The sequence below is a fragment of the Scyliorhinus torazame genome, chromosome 13 (genome assembly GCF_047496885.1).
Source record: "Scyliorhinus torazame isolate Kashiwa2021f chromosome 13, sScyTor2.1, whole genome shotgun sequence".
Classification (NCBI taxonomy): domain Eukaryota; kingdom Metazoa; phylum Chordata; class Chondrichthyes; order Carcharhiniformes; family Scyliorhinidae; genus Scyliorhinus; species Scyliorhinus torazame.
In genome coordinates this window covers 84,913,321-84,934,677 of record NC_092719.1, presented here as the reverse complement: position 1 = coordinate 84,934,677, position 21,357 = coordinate 84,913,321, and the positions used below count along the sequence as shown (strand labels likewise).

The window sequence follows — 21,357 nt, the reverse complement described above, 5'->3', positions numbered from 1 at the left end:
GGTCTCTTTGTCTAAGTCATGGATAGAGATTGTCAATGGTTAAGGCTACAATTTGATCATATACATTCTTAACAATTAAATACAGAAAACACCAGGTGAGTGAGGGCAGGTGTGGAATTCAAATTCTCCCTTTGTGCCTGTTTGTGATTGAAACGGTGATTTCTCATGAATGACTGTTGATTTAGATTAAATGATTGTGAATGAATAATTCTGATGAGGACAAATCTGGAACAATAATGAATTTACAACAAATGCTTCCAGTTCATTATCTGAGTGATGTTTCCCCCTATGCAGTACATTTACTTGGATGGAGACAGCTTAACAACAGAACAGCTTGTTCAGCTCGGTAATGGCTCCTACAAAATCAAGGTGAGATAAGTGTCCACTTCCATTTCAAATGATGTAGGGCAGCACAGTGGCTAGCACCGTTGCTTCACAGCTCCAGGGTCCCAGGTTCGATTCCGGCTTGGGTCACTGTCTGTGTGGAGTCTGCACATCCTCCCCGTGTGTGAGTGGGTTTCCTCCGGGTGTTCCGGTTTCCTCCCACAGTCCAAAGATGTGCAGGTTAGGTGGATTGGCCATGATAAATTGCCTTTCGTGTCCAAAAAGGTTAGTTGGGGTTACTGGGTTACAGGGATAGGGTGGGGGCATGGGCTTAAGTGGGGTGCTCTTTCCAAGGGCCGGTGTCGACTCAATGGGCCAAATGGCCTCCTTCTGCACTTTAAATTCTATGATTCTATGATTCAATGTGCAAAAAATATGCAACAGTGTGACAACACACAAGTACCTATCTCCATTATTTTTTGTTAGCTTACACCAGAAGTTGAAAAGAAGGTCAACAAATCGAGGGACCTGGTGGAAAAAATCATCGATGAAGGCCAAGGTCAGATATTATTTCATCTAAAAATCTCTATGCAACAGTTGCAAAAGCTTTATTTGAGTTTTAATTCACATTTTACAATCCAGTGTGTGAAATTGTTGTAATATAACACCGTTTTATGATCAACTTTAAAACCAACATGCCTGTCCGGTGGACGCCAACACAATGGTGTTATGTTTTGCAGTGGTGTATGGAATAAACACAGGTTTTGGGAAATTTGCCAGGACAGTTATCCCTCATGATAAGCTTGAGTGAGTACATTCTGATATCTTTCTGCTGTATCTTACCTGTGGTGATATGCCTGTACGCAATATCAAAGATGGCCGGATGTGCCCCACTTATATTGAAGTGCCTTGTCACATGACCATTGTCCTGAGACTACATGGTATGTCTATATCACCACCTGCTGGTTGGAAGTTGCACCAGCAGCCATCTATGTTATTGCTTACAGGTATATCACCACATCCCCCTTCCTCGGAAAACATTAAGATTTGTTTACAACTAATATTGATCTTTTAACTTTATACATTCATGATATGTATAACAATGTGAATAAGTTTAACTAGGGTGTCCATAAACATGATATGCCTGGCCAGTGTCCGTCTCTTTCGCAAAGGTCAATGTGCCTCCCTCACGGGATCACATTTGTGATCATTTGGGCTGTTGCCAGCCTTTTTGAAGACAAGTTTACATGCTGGTCTCTTGCTTCTTCTCCTCTTTGCTCTGTGCCTTTGGAAGGCCTGTGTCCATGATTGCCACGCTTGTGTCGCCAGCTTCCTTTTCCTCTTCTTGCCATGACACTGTTTGCTTATTATCTTTGTTTCTGTTTCTGGTTTGTCAGTGGGATGAGCTAACTCTCCCAGTCTTCTCCTCTTTCTTCTTTTTGTTCTGAGAATGGAATTACGAAGTTTCTTGTGTTTGTGTTTAGGGTTAGCAGCCTCTGGTATAGTGCTAGTCTTCATCCTGTGCTCGGAGGTCTGCGGAGTTTCAGGTGAATCCTGAGGGGCCGATGCATCATCACTGGGTTGGATGACCACCTTGTCATTTCGTCCAAACCGCCGGAGTAGCACTTCTTGAGCCTTTTCATTGAGCCAGTCTTTGCTCCTGGGAAAAATATCTACAAGTAGTTCATACTGGTCTTCATCTGTTTCCCCTTCCACGCCATTACTTTGTGCATTAACTTCAAAATCTTCAAACATATATTCGTAGTAGTCATTATCAGATTCAGCATCGTCTGCAATGATTTCTCCTGTAAAATATAACATTGCACACGGAATTCATGCAGTAGGCTGCCAAGTTCAAAGTCAGCCTTGGGTTTGGCTGCTTAACTTTTGCTGAACATTCCACACTGGAATTTCAGGAGGACTGAAGAAATTAAAGAACGATTCATTTGGTACAGTTTTCGTAACTGTTCTACGAGTGCTTCGACCTTTTGAATAGTTTTCATCGTTACATTTTTGCCCTCCCTTCAGTCGATCTTACAGCCTGTGCACCCCAGGATTTCTGGTTCATCAAAGAATGAAGATTCAAGCTTGTCAGACCGCTAATCCATCTGATATACTTTCGTGATCACTTCGTTTGTGAAATAGTCATTGGGCTCAAATTTAAACTCCAGAGTGAAGATCCTCGGCACCTCATGCTCTTTCCATTTAACATTCACATCGTGCAGATGCTTCGATATGGGCTTGTCATGCTCCTGTATCATGCCACTGAGCACTGAGCCTTCTTGAAGACTGTTAACCAGAATTGTGGAATGCTCGCTGGCTGGTCCGTCTTTTCGTCTGATTTTTCGTCCTCCACCTGGATTTCCTCTGAATCCTCATCAACCGTGCACACTCTAATATTTTGTAGGGATCAATAGTATTCAGCTGGCAGCAGTCCTCTGGGCCACACAGTTGCTCAACTAAATTCAGGGATTCACATGTCCTGCTCCTATGATGGAGTCAATGTCCATGTCTACAATATTAAACAGTAACATGGGCCTCATGTCATACATGGAGAGCTCACGTTCACATGCACCAAAGGTATTTATTGTTCTTGTTCTGAAGTACACTGGCAGCCCTGGCTGATCAGCGACTTTCAGCTGCGTGTTCAGCCTGCGCAAAGCAGACCGACAGAGGAGGTTGGTCTCATTATCGTGTTGAAGTCGCATCTAAATGGTGTTATTCAGTAACACCATCGATTTCCATCTAGTCTTAATGGTTTCCGGAGAGTTCTTACGAGCATCAGTCTTTCATCATTTTTATTCGGACTCTTCTGGTCCTTCGTTGTAATGAGATCGATGAAAAACTGTTCTTTGGTATTTATCTCATCAACTACATTTACTGATCTTATATGGTCCATTGTAGGGCGCGCAAAACATTGTTTTGCAAAATTCCCAATACGGCCACACTTGGAACAAACTTTTCCAAAGGCCGGATATTGCCGTGGGCCGTGCTGAGCACCACCTTTTTGCACAAGGTGACGGCGGCAGCTCCTGCCGGCCGCTTAAAATGGCCAACTGCACTAAGACCACGTTTCTTCGTGACAGTGTCACAGCACTAATGGCACTGGCTTCTTCTTCTGAGTTGGCGCCAAACTGTTTCCAGCTGAATGCGGAGTTTTGCTGTGCAGCCATCTCACTCGCATGGCACATCTTAATATGGCTTTCTGATTGAAGCCCTTCTTTCTGGGTACCCGTACTAAATGTGTCACATTCATGTGCTTCGTTATTTTTTTATAGAGCAATACTGATTTGAAGTACTTTAATGCTTCATCGTAGCTCTTCTTCTGCTCTTCGCTGCCACAGGTGAAGGTATTATATAGTTCTGCTTGAGGACTTGCTTTCATGAGCAACAATGCAATAAGCCTGTCGCCAGGCTGTGCCTGCAGGCCTAGGGCTACAATATAGAATCCGAATTGCTGCTTAAACTCTCACCAATGTTTTTCTATGTTACCCATGAATTGAAGTTGGTGGGGTCCCTTTATACCGTCCATCTCTCGCTCCATCCTTCCATTGCACCGAGTCGCCATAAGCTGCAGTTCACCAGATCGGTCTGTCCACCGAATTTTAACTTTGTCACTGCTGTCGTTATCTTCAAATCTTCAGTACTCCTGGTACCATGTTGTGTTTGGTGTGCGATGTCTAGCAAGGAATCTACCAAATGACTTGACTTGTCCAAACCAGAATCTTTATTGAATCACACGTGGTAAGATAGCCATCTGTTACAGAGCAAGTTATCATGCAGTTTCTTTGTACTCCTCTGGAACCATACCGAGCACGACTGCTCATTTGTAATCTTACAAACATCTCTCGATGGCTGGATGTGTCCCCACTTATATTGGAGTGCCTTGTCACATGACCACTGTCCTGAGACCGCACAGTGTGTCTGATGCTGGTGGTCCGACCAGCAGGTGGCAGTACAGACACGCCATTCATTTGGACAAGTCCAGTCATTTGGTAGATTCCTTGTTAGACATCGAACATCTAACACAACATTACCTTCCAATGCTCCCTTTATTATTAAGCCTTCTGTTTTCACAGAGAACTGCAGGAGAACGTTGTACACTCCACAGCAGTAGGTAAGAGAGAGAATGCCTTTGTCTATTTTCATTATCCAGTTGCTAACACTGCATTTGAGAACTGCCCCTTTCCTTGTGTCCTAATGCCCCTTTCCCCTCACTGCTTCAACATATTAACAAACAAAATGTAAGTTATCAAGTGACATGTTGAGCATTTAGTTAAAATAGTTCTCATAATAGGAAAATCTGTCTGTGCTAATTAAATAAAAAGCAAATAATGACAATTAAATTCACACATTTCAATTTCTAGTTGAGAAAGACAGAACTCAAATTCCTCCAATCTAGTTCCTCGACCACTATCCCTGCTGGTCTCATCATGCAAATTGAGTTGTTGACTAATCGCACCAATTGTTCTCTAACAATTAGTCTTCGCCAAATCCAAAGCTGAAAGCCTGTATTTTACCACAATCAGGACGATTCAGGACCCTATTCTGGGATTCCCAACCACATTGCAGGAGCTTCCAATCTTTGGGAGTGCTTTTGAAAGGCCAGGGCTGGTTCAGGTCAAAAGCCTGCACCCTGAACTCCTGAGGTGGCTGGTTCCATTGTGGAAATAGGCATGTCTTCGGCCCCTGTATTTTCATAGAATCATGGAATCCCTACAATACAGAAGGAGGCCATGCGGCCCATCGAGTCTGCACTGACCCTCCCATGCCCACATCTCTGACCTATCCCCCTAACCCTGTAACCCCACCTAACCTTTGAACACTAAGGGACAGGGACAGTGGGATCCTGGGCTGCTGCTGCTGCCTTCTTTTTCCCATTCCGTCTATCTTTCTGCGAGGTATTCGACGAACGGTTGCCACCGCCTGGTGAACCCTTGAGCCGACCCCCTTAGGACGAACTTAATCCGCTCTAGCTTTATAAACCCCGCCATGTCATTTATCCAGGTCTTCACCCCCGGGGGCTTGGCTTCTTTCCACATTAGCAATATCCTGCGCCGGGCTACTAGGGACGCAAAGGCCAAAACATCGGCCTCTCTCGCCTCCTGCACTCCCGGCTCTTGTGCAACCCCAAATATAGCCAACCCCCAGCTTGGTTCAACCCGGACTCCTACTACTTTTGAAAGCACCTTTGTCACCCCCATCCAAAACCCCTGTAATGCCGGGCATGACCAAAACATATGGGTATGATTCGCTGGGCTTCTCGAGCACCTCGCACACCTATCCTCCACCCCAAAAAATTTACTGAGCCGTGCTCCAGTCATATGTGCCCTGTGTAATACCTTAAACTGAATCAGGCTTAGCCTGGCACACGAGGACGACGAGTTTACCCTGCTTAGGGAATCTGCCCACAGCCCCTCCTCGATCTCCTCCCCTAGCTCTTCTTCCCATTTCCCTTTTAGTTCATCTACCATAGTCTCCCCTTCGTCCCTCATTTCCCTATATATATCTGACACCTTACCATCCCCCACCCATGTCTTTGAGATCACTCTGTCCTGCACCTCTTGTGTCGGGAGCTGCGGGAATTCCCTCACCTGTTGCCTCGCAAAAGCCCTCAGTTGCATATACCTGAATGCATTCCCTTGGGGCAACCCATATTTCTCGGTCAGCGCTCCCAGACTCGCGAACTTCCCATCCACAAACAGATCTTTCAGTTGCGTTATTCCTGCTCTTTGCCACATTCCATATCCCCCATCCATTCCCCCTGGGGCAAACCTATGGTTGTTTCTTATCGGGGACCCCCCCAAGGCTCCAGTCTTTCCCCTATGCCGTCTCCACTGTCCCCAAATCTTCAGTGTAGCCACCACCACCGGGCTTGTGGTGTAGTTCCTCGGTGTAAACGGCAATGGGGCTGTCACCATAGCCTGTAGGCTAGTCCCCCTACAGGACGCCCTCTCTAATCTCTTCCACGCCGCTCCCTCCTCCTCTCCCATCCACTTACTCACCATTGAAATATTAGCGGCCCAATAATACTCACTTAGGCTCGGTAGTGCCAGCCCCCCCCTATCCCTGCTACGCTGTAAATCCCTTCCTCACTCTCGGGGTCTTCCCGGCCCACACAAAACCCATGATGCTCTTTTCAATCCTTTTTTTAAAAAAAGCCTTCGTGATCACCACCGGGAGGCACTGAAACACAAAGAGGAATCTCGGGAGGACCACCATCTTAACCACCTGCACCCTCCCTGCCATTGACAGGGATACCATATCCCATCTCTTGAAATCCTCCTCCATCTGTTCCACCAACCGCGTTAAATTTAACCTATGCAATGTGCCCCAATTCTTAGCTATCTGGATCCCCAGGTAACGAAAGTCCCTTGTTACCTTCCTCAACGGTAGGTCCTCTATTTCTCTACTCTGCTCCCCTGGATGCACCACAAACAACTCACTTTTCCCCATGTTCAATTTATACCCTGAATAATCCCCAAACTCCCCAAGTATCCGCATTATTTCTGGCATCCCCTCCGCCGGGTCCGCCACGTATAGTAGCAAATCGTCCGTATACAAAGATACCCGGTGCTCTTCTCCTCTCCTAAGTACTCCCCTCCACTTCTTGGAACCCCTCAACGCTATCGCCAGGGGCTCAATCGCCAGTGCAAACAATAATGGGGACAGAGGGCATCCCTGCCTTGTCCCTCTATGGAGCCGAAAATATGCAGATCCCCGTCCATTCGTGACCACGCTCGCCACTGGGGCCCTATACAACAGCTGCACCCATCTAACATACCCCTCTCCAAAACCAAATCTCCTCAACACCTCCCACAAATAATCCCACTCCACTCTATCAAATGCTTTCTCGGCATCCATCGCCACTACTATCTCCGTTTCTCCCTCTGGTGGGGCCATCATCATTACCACTAACAACCTCCGTATATTCGTGTTCAGCTGTCTCCCCTTCACAAACCCAGTTTGGTCCTCGTGGACCACCCCCGGGACACATTTCTCTATTCTCATTGCCATTACCTTGGCCAGGACCTTGGCATCTACATTTAGGAGGGAAATAGGTCTATAGGACCCGCATTGTAGCGGGTCCTTTTCCTTCTTTAAGAGAAGCGATATCGTTGCTTCAGACATAGTCGGGGGCAGTTGTCCCCTTTCCTTTGCCTCATTAAAGGTCCTCGTCAGTACCGGGGCGAGCAAGTCCACATATTTTCTATAGAATTCGACTGGGAATCCATCCGGTCCCGGGGCCTTTCCCGCCTGCATGCTCCTAATTCCTTTCACCACTTCTTCTACCTCGATCTGTACTCCCAGTCCCACCCTTTCCTGCTCTTCCACCTTGGGAAATTCCAGCCGATCCAAGAAGCCCATCATTCTCTCCCTCCCATCCGGGGGTTGAGCTTCATATAATTTTTTATAAAATGTCTTGAACACTCCATTCACTCTCTCCGCTCCCCGCTCCATCTCTCCTTCCTCATCCCTCACTCCCCCTATTTCCCTCGCTGCTCCCCTTTTCCTCAATTGGTGTGCCAGCAACCTGCTCGCCTTCTCCCCATATTCGTACTGTACACCCTGTGCCTTCCTCCATTGTGCCTCTGCAGTGCCTGTAGTCAGCAAGTCAAATTCTACATGTAGCCTTTGCCTTTCCCTGTACAGTCCCTCCTTCCGCATATTGTCTGTCCACCCTCAAAAGTTCTTGCAGCAACCGCTCCCGTTCCTTACTCTCCTGCTTCCCTTTATGTGCCCTTATTGATATCAGCTCCCCTCTAACCACCGCCTTCAACGCCTCCCAGACCACTCCCACCTGGACCTCCCCATTATCATTGAGTTCCAAGTACTTTTCAATGCACCCCCTCACCCTTAGACACACACCCTCATCTGCCATTAGTCCCATGTCCATTCTCCAGGGTGGGCGCCCTCCTGTTTCCTCCCCTATCTCCAAGTCCACCCAGTGTGGAGCGTGATCCGAAATGGCTATAGCCGTATACTCCGTTCCCCTCACCTTCGGGATCAATGCCCTACCCAGCACAAAAAAGTCTATTCGCGAGTAGACTTTATGGACATAGGAGAAAAACGAGAACTCCTTACTCCTAGGTCTGCTAAATCTCCACGGGTCTACACCTCCCATCTGCTCCATAAAATCTTTAAGTACCTTGGCTGCTGCCGGCCTCCTTCCAGTCCTGGACTTCGACCTATCCAGCCCTGGTTCCAACACCGTATTAAAATCTCCCCCCATTATCAGCTTTCCCATCTCTAGGTCCGGAATGCGTCCTAGCATCCGCCTCATAAAATTGGCATCATCCCAGTTCGGGGCATATACGTTTACCAAAACCACCGTCTCCCCCTGTAGTTTGCCACTCACCATCACGTATCTGCCCCCGTTATCTGCCACTATAGTCTTTGCCTCGAACATTACCCGCTTCCCCACTAATATAGCCACCCCTCTGTTTTTCGCATCTAGCCCCAAATGGAACACCTGCCCCACCCATCCTTTGCGTAGCCTAACCTGGTCTATCAGTTTCAGGTGCGTTTCCTGTAACATAACCACATCTGCCTTAAGTTTCTTAAGGTGTGCGAGTACCCGTGCCCAGAAATTCACAGTTTAGGCCTACACTCTCTCGCGTTTAGAAGAATGAGGGGAGATCGAATTGAGTATACTAGATGATAAAAGGTATGGGTAAAGTAGACATGGAATGGATGCATCCTCTTACATAGTGTTAGGATAAGAGGTAGCAAATTTAAAACAAGTGTTGAGGGGAAACTACTTCTCCCAAAGGGGTGTGAATCAGTGGAATTCGCTACCCCAGAGTGCGGTGGATGCTGGGACAGTGAGTAAATTTAAGGAGGAAATAGACAGATGTTTAATTGGTAATGGTTTCAAGGGTTATAGAGAATGGGCAGGACGGTGGAATTAAGGCTAGGATGAGATCAGCCATGATAAAACGGCAGAGCAGACTCAATGGGTCAAATGGCCTCATTCTTTTCCTACATCTTATGAACCTATGTTTTTATCGAATGGCAGAGCAGACTTTTAGGGCTGAATAACCTACCCCTGCTTCTAAGGCCTAAGCTCCTATGAACTTGGTTAGGAACCAGAAGATGAATCTTTTTTTTCATGGTGTTTTTCCTGCAGGTGTTGGAGATCCCTTGACACCAGAGAGGTCCCGTATGCTACTGGCTCTCAGGATCAATGTTCTTGCCAAGGGTTACAGTGGGATCTCCTTAAAGACCCTCAATCAAATAATACAGGCATTCAATGGTAATGCCACCTTACGGTGTACCTTACTGTCTTCTATATATTACATATATTATTGATTTAGTAAAAGGTTATGGTTGAGATTTTGGAAAATTAGTCGAGATCCTGTGGTTGAAGTGGTTTATGGGTGATTGGCACTTTGGGGAAGGAGGCAGGACTTCCTCTGTGTAAAGTCTCAGGCAAGTGACCACAAGGAAGTAACGTCTGTATAAAGGTTCGGTTTTATTCTTGTTACAATACAGTCCTCCTACTTTCCGAAGGGTCACCCACACCCGGGCCAGGGTATTTATATCCCAGCACTCCTAGGAAAAGGGGGGATAGCCCCGCCCCCTCATCTGGGTAGATGGTATTCAGGAAAGGCCACAGGGCCTCTGATGTTGCAGATCCCCTAACACTGCATTATTGTCAGGGGACTGGGTGCACCTCCCTCAGAGCAGCCCCCTTGCACTCCACCTCTGTTCCTGCCACTGTGAGGCCTATTAAAATTCTGCCCTAGGTTTTGTCAATCTGTGATCCTGCTCTGCACCCTCTCTCTCGTTGGCTCGTGTACCTTTACTTGTGGTTGTCCTCTGGCTAGCTGAGGTTTCTTTTACTCTTTGAATAAATTGGACATAGTTTTAAGAAAAGTTTAACACAGACTATTTGTTTACATTATTTACACCCAGGATTGTTTTGTGTGTTGCTCCCTTGGAGTCTCTTGGTCATTTGACTCTGATATCATGCTTACATCATCATTAACATCATCAATCTTTACTCTATACTCCCTCCTGTAGCTTCCTGTCTCTCCTACGTCCCAGAGAAGGGAACAGTTGGGGCGAGTGGGGATCTCGCTCCCCTCGCTCACCTTGCCCTGGGACTGATGGGCGAAGGCAAAATGTGGTCACCGAAAAGTGGCTGGGCTGATGCTAAATATGTAAGTTCTCTGTAATTCCTGTTTACCATTTTTATGAGGATTTCAACCATTTATAAACTTTTTTTTTAAATAGACACAATGCACGGATAGTCTGATTTCTATGCTGTGAGATCTATGAGCCTGTGGTTTATGATTCAGTGCGGTCTGTGACTCAGTGCGGTCTGTGACTCAGTGCGGTCTGTGACTCAGTGCGGTCAGTGACTCAGTGCGGTCAGTGACTCAGTGCGGTCAGTGACTCAGTGCGGTCAGTGACTCAGTGCGGTCAGTGACTCAGTGCGGTCTGTGACTCAGTGCGGTCTGTGACTCAGTGCGGTCTGTGACTCAGTGCGGTCTGTGATTCACTGCGGTCTGTGATTCACTGCGGTCAGTGACTCAGTGCGGTCTGTGACTCAGTGCGGACTGTGACTCAGTGCGGTCTGTGATTCACTGCGGTCTGTGATTCACTGCGGTCTGTGACTCAGTGCGGTCTGTGATTCAGTGCGGTCTGTGACTCAGTGCGGTCAGTGACTCAGTGCGGTCAGTGACTCAGTGCTGTCAGTGACTCAGTGCGGTCTGTGACTCAGTGCAGTCAGTGCTTCAGTGCGGTCTGTGACTCAGTGCGGTCAGTGACTCAGTGCGGTCTGTGCTTCAGTGCGGTCTGTGCTTCAGTGCGGTCTGTGCTTCAGTGCGGTCTGTGCTTCAGTGCGGTCTGTGCTTCAGTGCGGTCTGTGCTTCAGTGCGGTCTGTGCTTCAGTGCGGTCAGTGACTCAGTGCGGTCTGTGATTCACTGCGGTCTGTGATTCACTGCGGTCTGTGATTCACTGCGGTCTGTGATTCACTGCGGTCTGTGATTCAGTGCGGTCTGTGATTGACTGCGGTCTGTGACTCAGTGCGGTCTGTGACTCAGTGCGGTCTGTGACTCAGTGCGGTCTGTGACTCAGTGCGGTCTGTGACTCAGTGCGGTCTGTGACTCAGTGCGGTCTGTGCTTCAGTGCGGTCTGTGACTCAGTGCGGTCAGTGACTCAGTGCGGTCTGTGCTTCAGTGCGGTCTGTGCTTCAGTGCGGTCTGTGATTCAGTGCGGTCAGTGATTCAGTGCGGTCAGTGATTCAGTGCGGTCAGTGACTCAGTGCGGTCAGTGACTCAGTGCGGTCAGTGACTCAGTGCGGTCAGTGATTCACTGCGGTCTGTGACTCATTGCGGTCTGTGACTCAGTGCGGTCAGTGACTCAGTGCGGTCAGTGACTCAGTGCGGTCAGTGACTCAGTGCGGTCAGTGACTCAGTGCGGTGAGTGACTCAGTGCGGTCTGTGCTTCAGTGCGGTCTGTGCTTCAGTGCGGTCTGTGCTTCAGTGCGGTCTGTGCTTCAGTGCGGTCTGTGACTCAGTGCGGTCAGTGACTCAGTGCGGTCAGTGACTCAGTGACTCAGTGCGGTCAGTGACTCAGTGCGGTCTGTGCTTCAGTGCGGTCTGTGCTTCAGTGCGGTCTGTGCTTCAGTGCGGTCTGTGCTTCAGTGCGGTCTGTGCTTCAGTGCGGTCTGTGCTTCAGTGCGGTCTGTGACTCAGTGCGGTCTGTGACTCAGTGCGGTCAGTGACTCAGTGCGGTCAGTGACTCAGTGCGGTCAGTGACTCAGTGCGGTCAGTGATTCAGTGCGGTCAGTGACTCAGTGCGGTGAGTGACTCAGTGCGGTCTGTGCTTCAGTGCGGTCTGTGCTTCAGTGCGGTCTGTGCTTCAGTGCGGTCTGTGCTTCAGTGCGGTCTGTGACTCAGTGCGGTCAGTGACTCAGTGCGGTCAGTGACTCAGTGACTCAGTGCGGTCAGTGACTCAGTGCGGTCTGTGCTTCAGTGCGGTCTGTGCTTCAGTGCGGTCTGTGCTTCAGTGCGGTCTGTGCTTCAGTGCGGTCTGTGCTTCAGTGCGGTCTGTGCTTCAGTGCGGTCTGTGACTCAGTGCGGTCTGTGACTCAGTGCGGTCAGTGACTCAGTGCGGTCAGTGACTCAGTGCGGTCAGTGACTCAGTGCGGTCTGTGACTCACTGCGGTCTGTGACTCAGTGCGGTCTGTGATTCAGTGCGGTCTGTGACTCAGTGCGGTCTGTGACTCAGTGCGGTCAGTGACTCAGTGCGGTCAGTGACTCAGTGCGGTCAGTGACTCAGTGCGGTCAGTGCTTCAGTGCGGTCTGTGACTCAGTGCGGTCAGTGATTCAGTGCGGTCAGTGACTCAGTGCGGTCAGTGACTCAGTGCGGTCAGTGACTCAGTGCGGTCAGTGACTCAGTGCGGTCAGTGACTCAGTGCGGTCAGTGACTCAGTGCGGTCAGTGACTCAGTGCGGCCTGTGACTCAGTGCGGCCTGTGATTCAGTGCGGCCTGTGACTCAGTGCGGTCTGTGACTCAGTGCGGTCAGTGACTCAGTGCGGTCAGTGACTCAGTGCGGTCTGTGACTCAGTGCGGCCTGTGACTCAGTGCGGTCTGTGACTCAGTGCGGTCAGTGACTCAGTGCGGTCAGTGACTCAGTGCGGTCAGTGACTCAGTGCGGTCAGTGACTCAGTGCGGCCTGTGACTCAGTGCGGCCTGTGACTCAGTGCGGCCTGTGACTCAGTGCGGCCTGTGACTCAGTGCGGTCAGTGACTCAGTGCGGTCTGTGACTCAGTGCGGTCAGTGACTCAGTGCGGTCTGTGACTCAGTGCGGTCTGTGACTCAGTGCGGTCTGTGACTCAGTGCGGCCTGTGACTCAGTGCGGCCTGTGACTCAGTGCGGCCTGTGACTCAGTGCGGCCTGTGACTCAGTGCGGCCAGTGACTCAGTGCGGTCTGTGACTCAGTGCGGTCTGTGACTCAGTGCGGTCTGTGACTCAGTGCGGTCTGTGACTCAGTGCGGTCTGTGACTCAGTGCGGTCAGTGACTCAGTGCGGTCAGTGACTCAGTGCGGTCTGTGACTCAGTGCGGTCTGTGCTTCAGTGCGGTCTGTGCTTCAGTGCGGTCTGTGATTCAGTGCGGTCAGTGATTCAGTGCGGTCAGTGACTCAGTGCGGTCAGTGACTCAGTGCGGTCTGTGATTCACTGCGGTCTGTGATTCACTGCGGTCTGTGATTCACTGCGGTCTGTGATTCAGTGCGGTCTGTGATTCACTGCGGTCTGTGACTCAGTGCGGTCTGTGACTCAGTGCGGTCTGTGACTCAGTGCGGTCTGTGACTCAGTGCGGTCTGTGACTCAGTGCGGTCTGTGACTCAGTGCGGTCTGTGCTTCAGTGCGGTCTGTGACTCAGTGCGGTCAGTGACTCAGTGCGGTCTGTGCTTCAGTGCGGTCTGTGCTTCAGTGCGGTCTGTGCTTCAGTGCGGTCAGTGATTCAGTGCGGTCAGTGATTCAGTGCGGTCAGTGACTCAGTGCGGTCAGTGACTCAGTGCGGTCAGTGACTCAGTGCGGTCAGTGATTCACTGCGGTCTGTGACTCATTGCGGTCTGTGACTCAGTGCGGTCAGTGACTCAGTGCGGTCAGTGACTCAGTGCGGTCAGTGACTCAGTGCGGTCAGTGACTCAGTGCGGTCAGTGACTCAGTGCGGTGAGTGACTCAGTGCGGTCTGTGCTTCAGTGCGGTCTGTGCTTCAGTGCGGTCTGTGCTTCAGTGCGGTCTGTGCTTCAGTGCGGTCTGTGACTCAGTGCGGTCAGTGACTCAGTGCGGTCAGTGACTCAGTGACTCAGTGCGGTCAGTGACTCAGTGCGGTCTGTGCTTCAGTGCGGTCTGTGCTTCAGTGCGGTCTGTGCTTCAGTGCGGTCTGTGCTTCAGTGCGGTCTGTGCTTCAGTGCGGTCTGTGCTTCAGTGCGGTCTGTGACTCAGTGCGGTCAGTGACTCAGTGCGGTCAGTGACTCAGTGCGGTCAGTGATTCAGTGCGGTCAGTGACTCAGTGCGGTCAGTGACTCAGTGCGGTCAGTGACTCAGTGCGGTCTGTGACTCACTGCGGTCTGTGACTCAGTGCGGTCTGTGATTCAGTGCGGTCTGTGACTCAGTGCGGTCTGTGACTCAGTGCGGTCAGTGACTCAGTGCGGTCAGTGACTCAGTGCGGTCAGTGACTCAGTGCGGTCAGTGCTTCAGTGCGGTCTGTGACTCAGTGCGGTCAGTGATTCAGTGCGGTCAGTGACTCAGTGCGGTCAGTGACTCAGTGCGGTCAGTGACTCAGTGCGGTCAGTGACTCAGTGCGGTCAGTGACTCAGTGCGGTCAGTGACTCAGTGCGGTCTGTGATTCACTGCGGTCTGTGACTCAGTGCGGTCTGTGATTCAGTGCGGTCTGTGATTCAGTGCGGTCTGTGATTCAGTGCGGTCAGTGACTCAGTGCGGTCAGTGACTCAGTGCGGTCAGTGACTCAGTGCGGTCAGTGACTCAGTGCGGTCAGTGACTCAGTGCGGTCAGTGACTCAGTGCGGCCTGTGACTCAGTGCGGCCTGTGACTCAGTGCGGCCTGTGACTCAGTGCGGTCTGTGACTCAGTGCGGTCAGTGATTCAGTGCGGTCAGTGACTCAGTGCGGTCAGTGACTCAGTGCGGTCAGTGACTCAGTGCGGTCAGTGACTCAGTGCGGTCAGTGACTCAGTGCGGTCAGTGACTCAGTGCGGTCAGTGACTCAGTGCGGTCTGTGATTCACTGCGGTCTGTGACTCAGTGCGGTCTGTGATTCAGTGCGGTCTGTGATTCAGTGCGGTCTGTGATTCAGTGCGGTCAGTGACTCAGTGCGGTCAGTGACTCAGTGCGGTCAGTGACTCAGTGCGGTCAGTGACTCAGTGCGGTCAGTGACTCAGTGCGGCCTGTGACTCAGTGCGGCCTGTGATTCAGTGCGGCCTGTGACTCAGTGCGGTCTGTGACTCAGTGCGGTCAGTGACTCAGTGCGGTCAGTGACTCAGTGCGGTCAGTGACTCAGTGCGGTCTGTGACTCAGTGCGGCCTGTGATTCAGTGCGGTCTGTGACTCAGTGCGGTCAGTGACTCAGTGCGGTCAGTGACTCAGTGCGGTCAGTGACTCACTGCGGTCAGTGACTCAGTGCGGTCAGTGACTCAGTGCGGCCTGTGACTCAGTGCGGCCTGTGACTCAGTGCGGCCTGTGACTCAGTGCGGTCAGTGACTCAGTGCGGTCTGTGACTCAGTGCGGTCAGTGACTCAGTGCGGTCAGTGACTCAGTGCGGTCAGTGACTCAGTGCGGTCTGTGACTCAGTGCGGTCTGTGACTCAGTGCGGCCTGTGACTCAGTGCGGCCTGTGACTCAGTGCGGCCTGTGACTCAGTGCGGCCTGTGACTCAGTGCGGCCAGTGACTCAGTGCGGTCTGTGACTCAGTGCGGTCTGTGACTCAGTGCGGTCTGTGACTCAGTGCGGTCTGTGACTCAGTGCGGTCTGTGACTCAGTGCGGTCTGTGACTCAGTGCGGTCTGTGACTCAGTGCGGCCTGTGACTCAGTGCGGTCAGTGACTCAGTGCGGTCAGTGACTCAGTGCGGCCTGTGACTCAGTGCGGCCTGTGACTCAGTGCGGCCTGTGACTCAGTGCGGTCTGTGACTCAGTGCGGTCTGTGACTCAGTGCGGTCAGTGACTCAGTGCGGTCAGTGACTCAGTGCGGTCAGTGACTCAGTGCGGTCTGTGACTCAGTGCGGTCTGTGACTCAGTGCGGTCTGTGACTCAGTGCGGTCTGTGACTCAGTGCGGTCTGTGACTCAGTGCGGTCTGTGACTCAGTGCGGTCTGTGACTCTGTGCGGTCTGTGACTCTGTGCGGTCTGTGACTCTGTGCGGTCTGTGACTCTGTGCGGTCTGTGACTCTGTGCGGTCTGTGACTCTGTGCGGTCTGTGACTCTGTGCGGTCTGTGACTCTGTGCGGTCTGTGACTCTGTGCTGTCTGTGACTCAGTGCGGTCTATGATTGTGTCATTATCCGGAAAAAAAACACTTGGCCCTCCATTCTTGTTAATTACTATCCCAACTCCAATCTGCCTTTCCTCTCTGAAGCCCTTGAGTGTGTTGATGTTGCCCAAATCTCGGCCCCATCTTTCCCTGAACTCCTTGCTCGAATCTCTCCAATCAGATTTCTGCCATGCCGCAAGACCGAAATGGCTGTCATCAAAAGACATCCTTTGTGACTGTGACCAAGTTAAACTTTTCCTCCTGGTCCTTGTCCAGCCTATGAGCACACCAGCCCCCTGTTGGGTTGCTCTGCTCTCACCTGATCTTATCATAGGCTGATAATTTCCATCAATGGCTTCCCTCCCCATTTCAGCAGATTTCTGTGGTGTCCCCAAGAATCTATCCTTGGCCGCTTATTTTTCTCATCTTCATGCCACCTCTCAGTTACATTATCTGAAAAATATGTCATTAATTTCTACCTATACACTGACAGCACCCAACTCTTTCAACCCCTCCACTGCCTTTAATTTGTCAGACTACTTATCTGACATCCAGAACTGGATGAGCAACGAATAGATCCAATTAAATATGGGGAAGATTGAAGCCATTCTCTTCATTCCCCACCACCATCCCCATCCTTTCCCTGGCAACTGTTTGAGGCTAACCCTGACTATACGCAACCCGGTTGTGTTAGATCCTGGGTTTTCTGTCTCTAAGACCACTTGTTTCCATCACCCACCTCCACCTTGCCTCAGCTCATCTCCTGCTGTGAACCTCATCCACATCTTCCCTACCTCCAGACTCAACTATCCCAGCATTCTCCTGGCTGGCCACCCACATTCTACCCTCTCTGAATTTGAGGTCATCCAAAACTCTGCTGCCTATGTCCTAACTCACAACAAATACACCCCCCCCCCCCCCCCCCCCCACCGTTCTTAATGACTGACATTGACTTCCACAGTTAAACAGCATCTCCATTTTACAGTTCTCATACTTATTTTCAAATCCATCCCTGTCCACGCCCCTTCTGTAATCTCCCCCAGCCTCACAACACTCAACATATCTGCCTCCCTCTAATTCTAGCCTCTTGAACATCCCTGATTTAAATTACCTGTACTCTATCCTTGGTAATGCTGCCTTTAGTCGCCTGGGTGTTAAACTATGGAATTCCCTCCCAAAGTCTCTCTCCTTCACTTTCTCCTTTAAGATATTCCTTAAAAGCTCCCTCTTTGACCAAGCTTTTGGTCAAATGACCAAATATCTCCTCATGTGACTCAGTGTCATATTGTGTTGATAAAACCTTGGTGAAGCATCGCGGGATGTTTTATTACCTTAAAGTTACTATGTAAGTTCAAGGTGTTGCTGTTATATGATTCTATGTGATCCTCCAGTGGAGGTTGTGTTGCCCTGTGAGTAGTGCCCCTGCCTCTGAGCCAGAAGCTTCAGGTTCAAATCCCACTCCAGGACCTGATGGCCAGGGAAGGGGTGTTCATAACGCAGCCAAACTGGTTGAGTATCAACCTGCAAATCCTTCCAACACACACCATTGGCAGGCGGTAAGAGCTGGAGAGATCCCAGGCAATGGAAAGAAAATTGGAGCCTCTACCATTGCTGTCCAGAGCTCCAGATTGCAACATGAATGGAAAAGTGCACATTGCCACGGCAACTCTGACACCTTCGGGGGTCAGTTGGTTGGATGGCTGGTGTGGATCAGGTTGGTGCCAACAGGACTGGGTGGATTAGGAAGCTGGCTCACCCATCCATGGTGGAGGTCATGGCACGATAGAGGTCAGAACTGTCTTCGGACAGCAAACAAAAGAAGATGTGACCCTATGTGATTTCCTGATTCTGTAACTTGATGTTAACATTGTTCAGACAAGTAACTCTCGCTCATCCATCAGGTTTTGCAAGCTCATGGTCTCCAGCCGATTTCACTCAAAGCTAAAGAGGTAATAAAACAGTACATTTTTTATAAACAACATTTGAACAAATTTCTAGGTATTAGCAACTCGTATCTCATCCAGCAAAAGCCCTTGATCGACTTACTGTACCTGTAAGAATTCTTGATTTTCGATTGTTTTTTTTTGTTCCAAGGTTGGTTATTCACGGTCATACAATTTGTCAACACATTGTGCAGCTCTGTAAGATTTCTCTCCCTTTCACAAAATTTCCCATCTTGCCAAATAATTTGATGTTGGGTTAAAACATAAAAATACAAATTGTTTTCCTTTCCAGGATCAGCCATATTGTAGGTTACTATAGTTACCAATCACTTTATTTGCTGAATGAATTGATAGTTTATGGCACTTATTGGGTGACTGTCTGTTTAGATGTACAAGCTAGCCGGCAAGGTTAACACTCGGCTCACTGCTCTCTCCAGAAATTGCATTCGATATCTCGATATCTTGAGGCTAAGCTATCCTTCTGACAGATTTGTCTTTTAAGTGTGGAGTTAGTGTTTATTGGAATGATTTTCCATCCAATTCAATTGATGAATCATGTTTAGGGACTGGCCTTGATCAATGGGACTCAGATGATCACATCGCTGGGCGCTGAGGCCGTGGAGAGAGCAACAATGATTTCTCGACAGGCAGACATTATAGCAGCTCTTACACTGGAGGTTCTGAAAGGCACAACCAGAGGTTTTGACAGTGGTGAGTAGCATGTTAAACACACTCTCCAGACTGCCTTACTGAAGTAAAGGACTCCCTCCTCCTGATGCTATGGACTTTAAACTAGCAAGTTGGGGGGAAAGGAAGGGTAAAGCAATGGACAGTATAATGGTTAATGGAGAGCAAGGCAGCAGGTTACGTGACAGATTATTATGTAGAGATATGGGTTCAAAGACAAGGAAAATTAGGAGAAAGGGTAAGAGGAAAAATAATTTGCGAAAAGTTACTTATCAAGGTGTTAGGATTTATAACAAAGACATAAAAAACAGCATAAGTGTATTTTACCTGAATGCTCGTAGTATACAGAATAAGGTGAATGAGTTGATGGCGCAAATCATCGTGAATGACTATGATTTAGTGGCCATTACTGAAACATGGTTAAAAGATGGTCACGACTGGGAGTTAAATATCCAAGGGTATCAAACTATACGAAAGGATAGAATGGACAGTAAGGGCGGTGGTGTAGCTTTGTTGTTTAAGGATGGCATCCGGGCAATAGTAAGGGATGATATTGGTGCTATGGAGGACAAGGTTGAATCAATTTGGGTGGAAATCAGGAATAGTAAGGCGAAAAGGTCACTGATAGGAGTAGTCTATAGGCCACCAAATAGTAACAGGATAGTAGGGCAGGCAATAAGCAAAGAAATAACGGATGCATGTAGAAATGGTACAGCGGTTATCATGGGAGATTTTAATCTGCATGTTGATTGGTTTAACCAGGTTGGTAAAGTCAGCCTTGAGGAGGAGTTTATAGAATGTGTCCGGGATAATTTCCTGGAACAGTATGTAATGGAACCTACAAGGGAACAAGCAGTCCTAGATCTGGTCCTGTGTAATGAGGCAGGATTGATTAATGATCTCATAGTTCGGGATCCTCTTGGAAGGAGCGACCACAATATGGTGGAATTTAAAATACAGTTGGAGGATGACAAGATAAAATCAAACACTAGTGTTTTGTGCTTAAACAAAGGCGATTACAATGGGATGAGAGAAGAACTAGCTAAGGTAGGCTGGGAGCAAAGATTTCATGGTGAAGCAGTTAAGGAACAGTGGAGAACCTTCCGAGCGATCATTCAGTGTTCAGAAAAGGTTCATACCGACAAAAAAGAAAGACGGTAGAAAGGGGAAAAATTGACCGTGGATATCTAAGGAGGTGAGGGAGAGTATCAAATTGAAGGAAAAAACATACAAAGTGGCAAAAATTAGTGGGGGACTAGAGGACTGGGAAGTCTTTAGGGGACAACAGAAAGCTACTAAAAAAGCTATAAAGAAGAGTAAGGTAGACTATGAAAGTAAACTGGCTCAGAACATAAAAGCAGATAGTAAAAGCTTCTACAAATATATAAGACAAAAAAGAGTGGCTAAGGTAAATATTGGTCCTTTGGAAGATGAGAAGGGAGATTTAATAATAGGAGACGGGGAAATGGCTGAGGAGCTGAACAGGTTTTTTGGGTCAGTCTTCACAGTGGAAGACACAAATAACATGCCAGTGACTGATGGAAATAAAGATATGATAGGTGAGGACCTTGAGATGATTGTAAGCACTAAGGAGGCACTATTGGGCAAGCAATGGGGCTAAGGGTAGACAAGTCTCCTGGCCCTGATGGGATGCATCCCAGAGTGTTAAAAGAGATGGCAAGGGAAATTGTAAACGCACTAGTGATAATTTACCAAAATTCACTAGACTCTGGGGTGGTCCCAGAGGATTGGAAAGTAGCAAACGTGACACCACTGTTTAAAAAAGGAGGTCGGCAGAAAGCGGGTAATTATAGGCCGGTAAGCTTAACTTCGGTTTTAGGGAAAATGCTGGAATCTATCATTAAGGAGGAAATAGCGGGGCACCTGGATGGAAATTGTCCCATTGGGCAGACACAGCATGGGTTCATGAGGATAGGTCGTGTCTGACTAATTTGGTAGAATTTTGTGAGGACATTACCGGTGCAGTAGATAACGGGGACCCAATGGATGTGGTATATCTGGATTTCCAGAAAGCTTTTGACAAGGTGCCACACAAAAGGTTGCTGCATAAACTAAAGATGCATGGCATTGAGGGTAAAGTGGTAGCATGGGTAGAGGATTGGTTAACTAACAGAAAGCAGAGAGCGGGGATAAATGGGTGTTTCTCTGGTTGGCAACCTGTAACTAGTGGGGTCCCTCAAGGATCAGTGTTGGGCCCGCAGTTGTTCACAATTTACATAGATGATTTGGAGTTGGGGACCAAGTGCAATGTGTCAAAGTTTGCAGACGACACTAAGATGAGTGGTAAAGCAAAAAGTGCAGAGGATACCGGAAGTCTGCAGAAGGATTTGGATAGGTTAGGTGAATTGTCTCGGGTCTGGCAGATGGAATTCAATGTTGCCAA

At 49.0% G+C, this 21,357-nt stretch overlaps 1 protein-coding gene across 1 annotated transcript in view; it reads left to right on the top strand.

Moving 5' to 3' along the window:
* The first annotated feature begins 291 nt into the window (after nucleotides 1-291).
* LOC140388171 (histidine ammonia-lyase-like) overlaps nucleotides 292-21,357 on the top strand; it is a 73,960-nt gene continuing 52,894 nt past the window's right edge. The window contains exons 1-8 of the mRNA XM_072471930.1: nucleotides 292-369; nucleotides 811-883; nucleotides 1,065-1,131; nucleotides 4,404-4,441; nucleotides 9,455-9,580; nucleotides 10,351-10,490; nucleotides 18,225-18,272; nucleotides 18,830-18,977. Of these exons, the coding sequence (XP_072328031.1) occupies nucleotides 9,490-9,580; nucleotides 10,351-10,490; nucleotides 18,225-18,272; nucleotides 18,830-18,977 (427 nt within the window). The 5' untranslated portion in view covers nucleotides 292-369; nucleotides 811-883; nucleotides 1,065-1,131; nucleotides 4,404-4,441; nucleotides 9,455-9,489. The remainder of the gene's footprint in view (nucleotides 370-810; nucleotides 884-1,064; nucleotides 1,132-4,403; nucleotides 4,442-9,454; nucleotides 9,581-10,350; nucleotides 10,491-18,224; nucleotides 18,273-18,829; nucleotides 18,978-21,357) is intronic.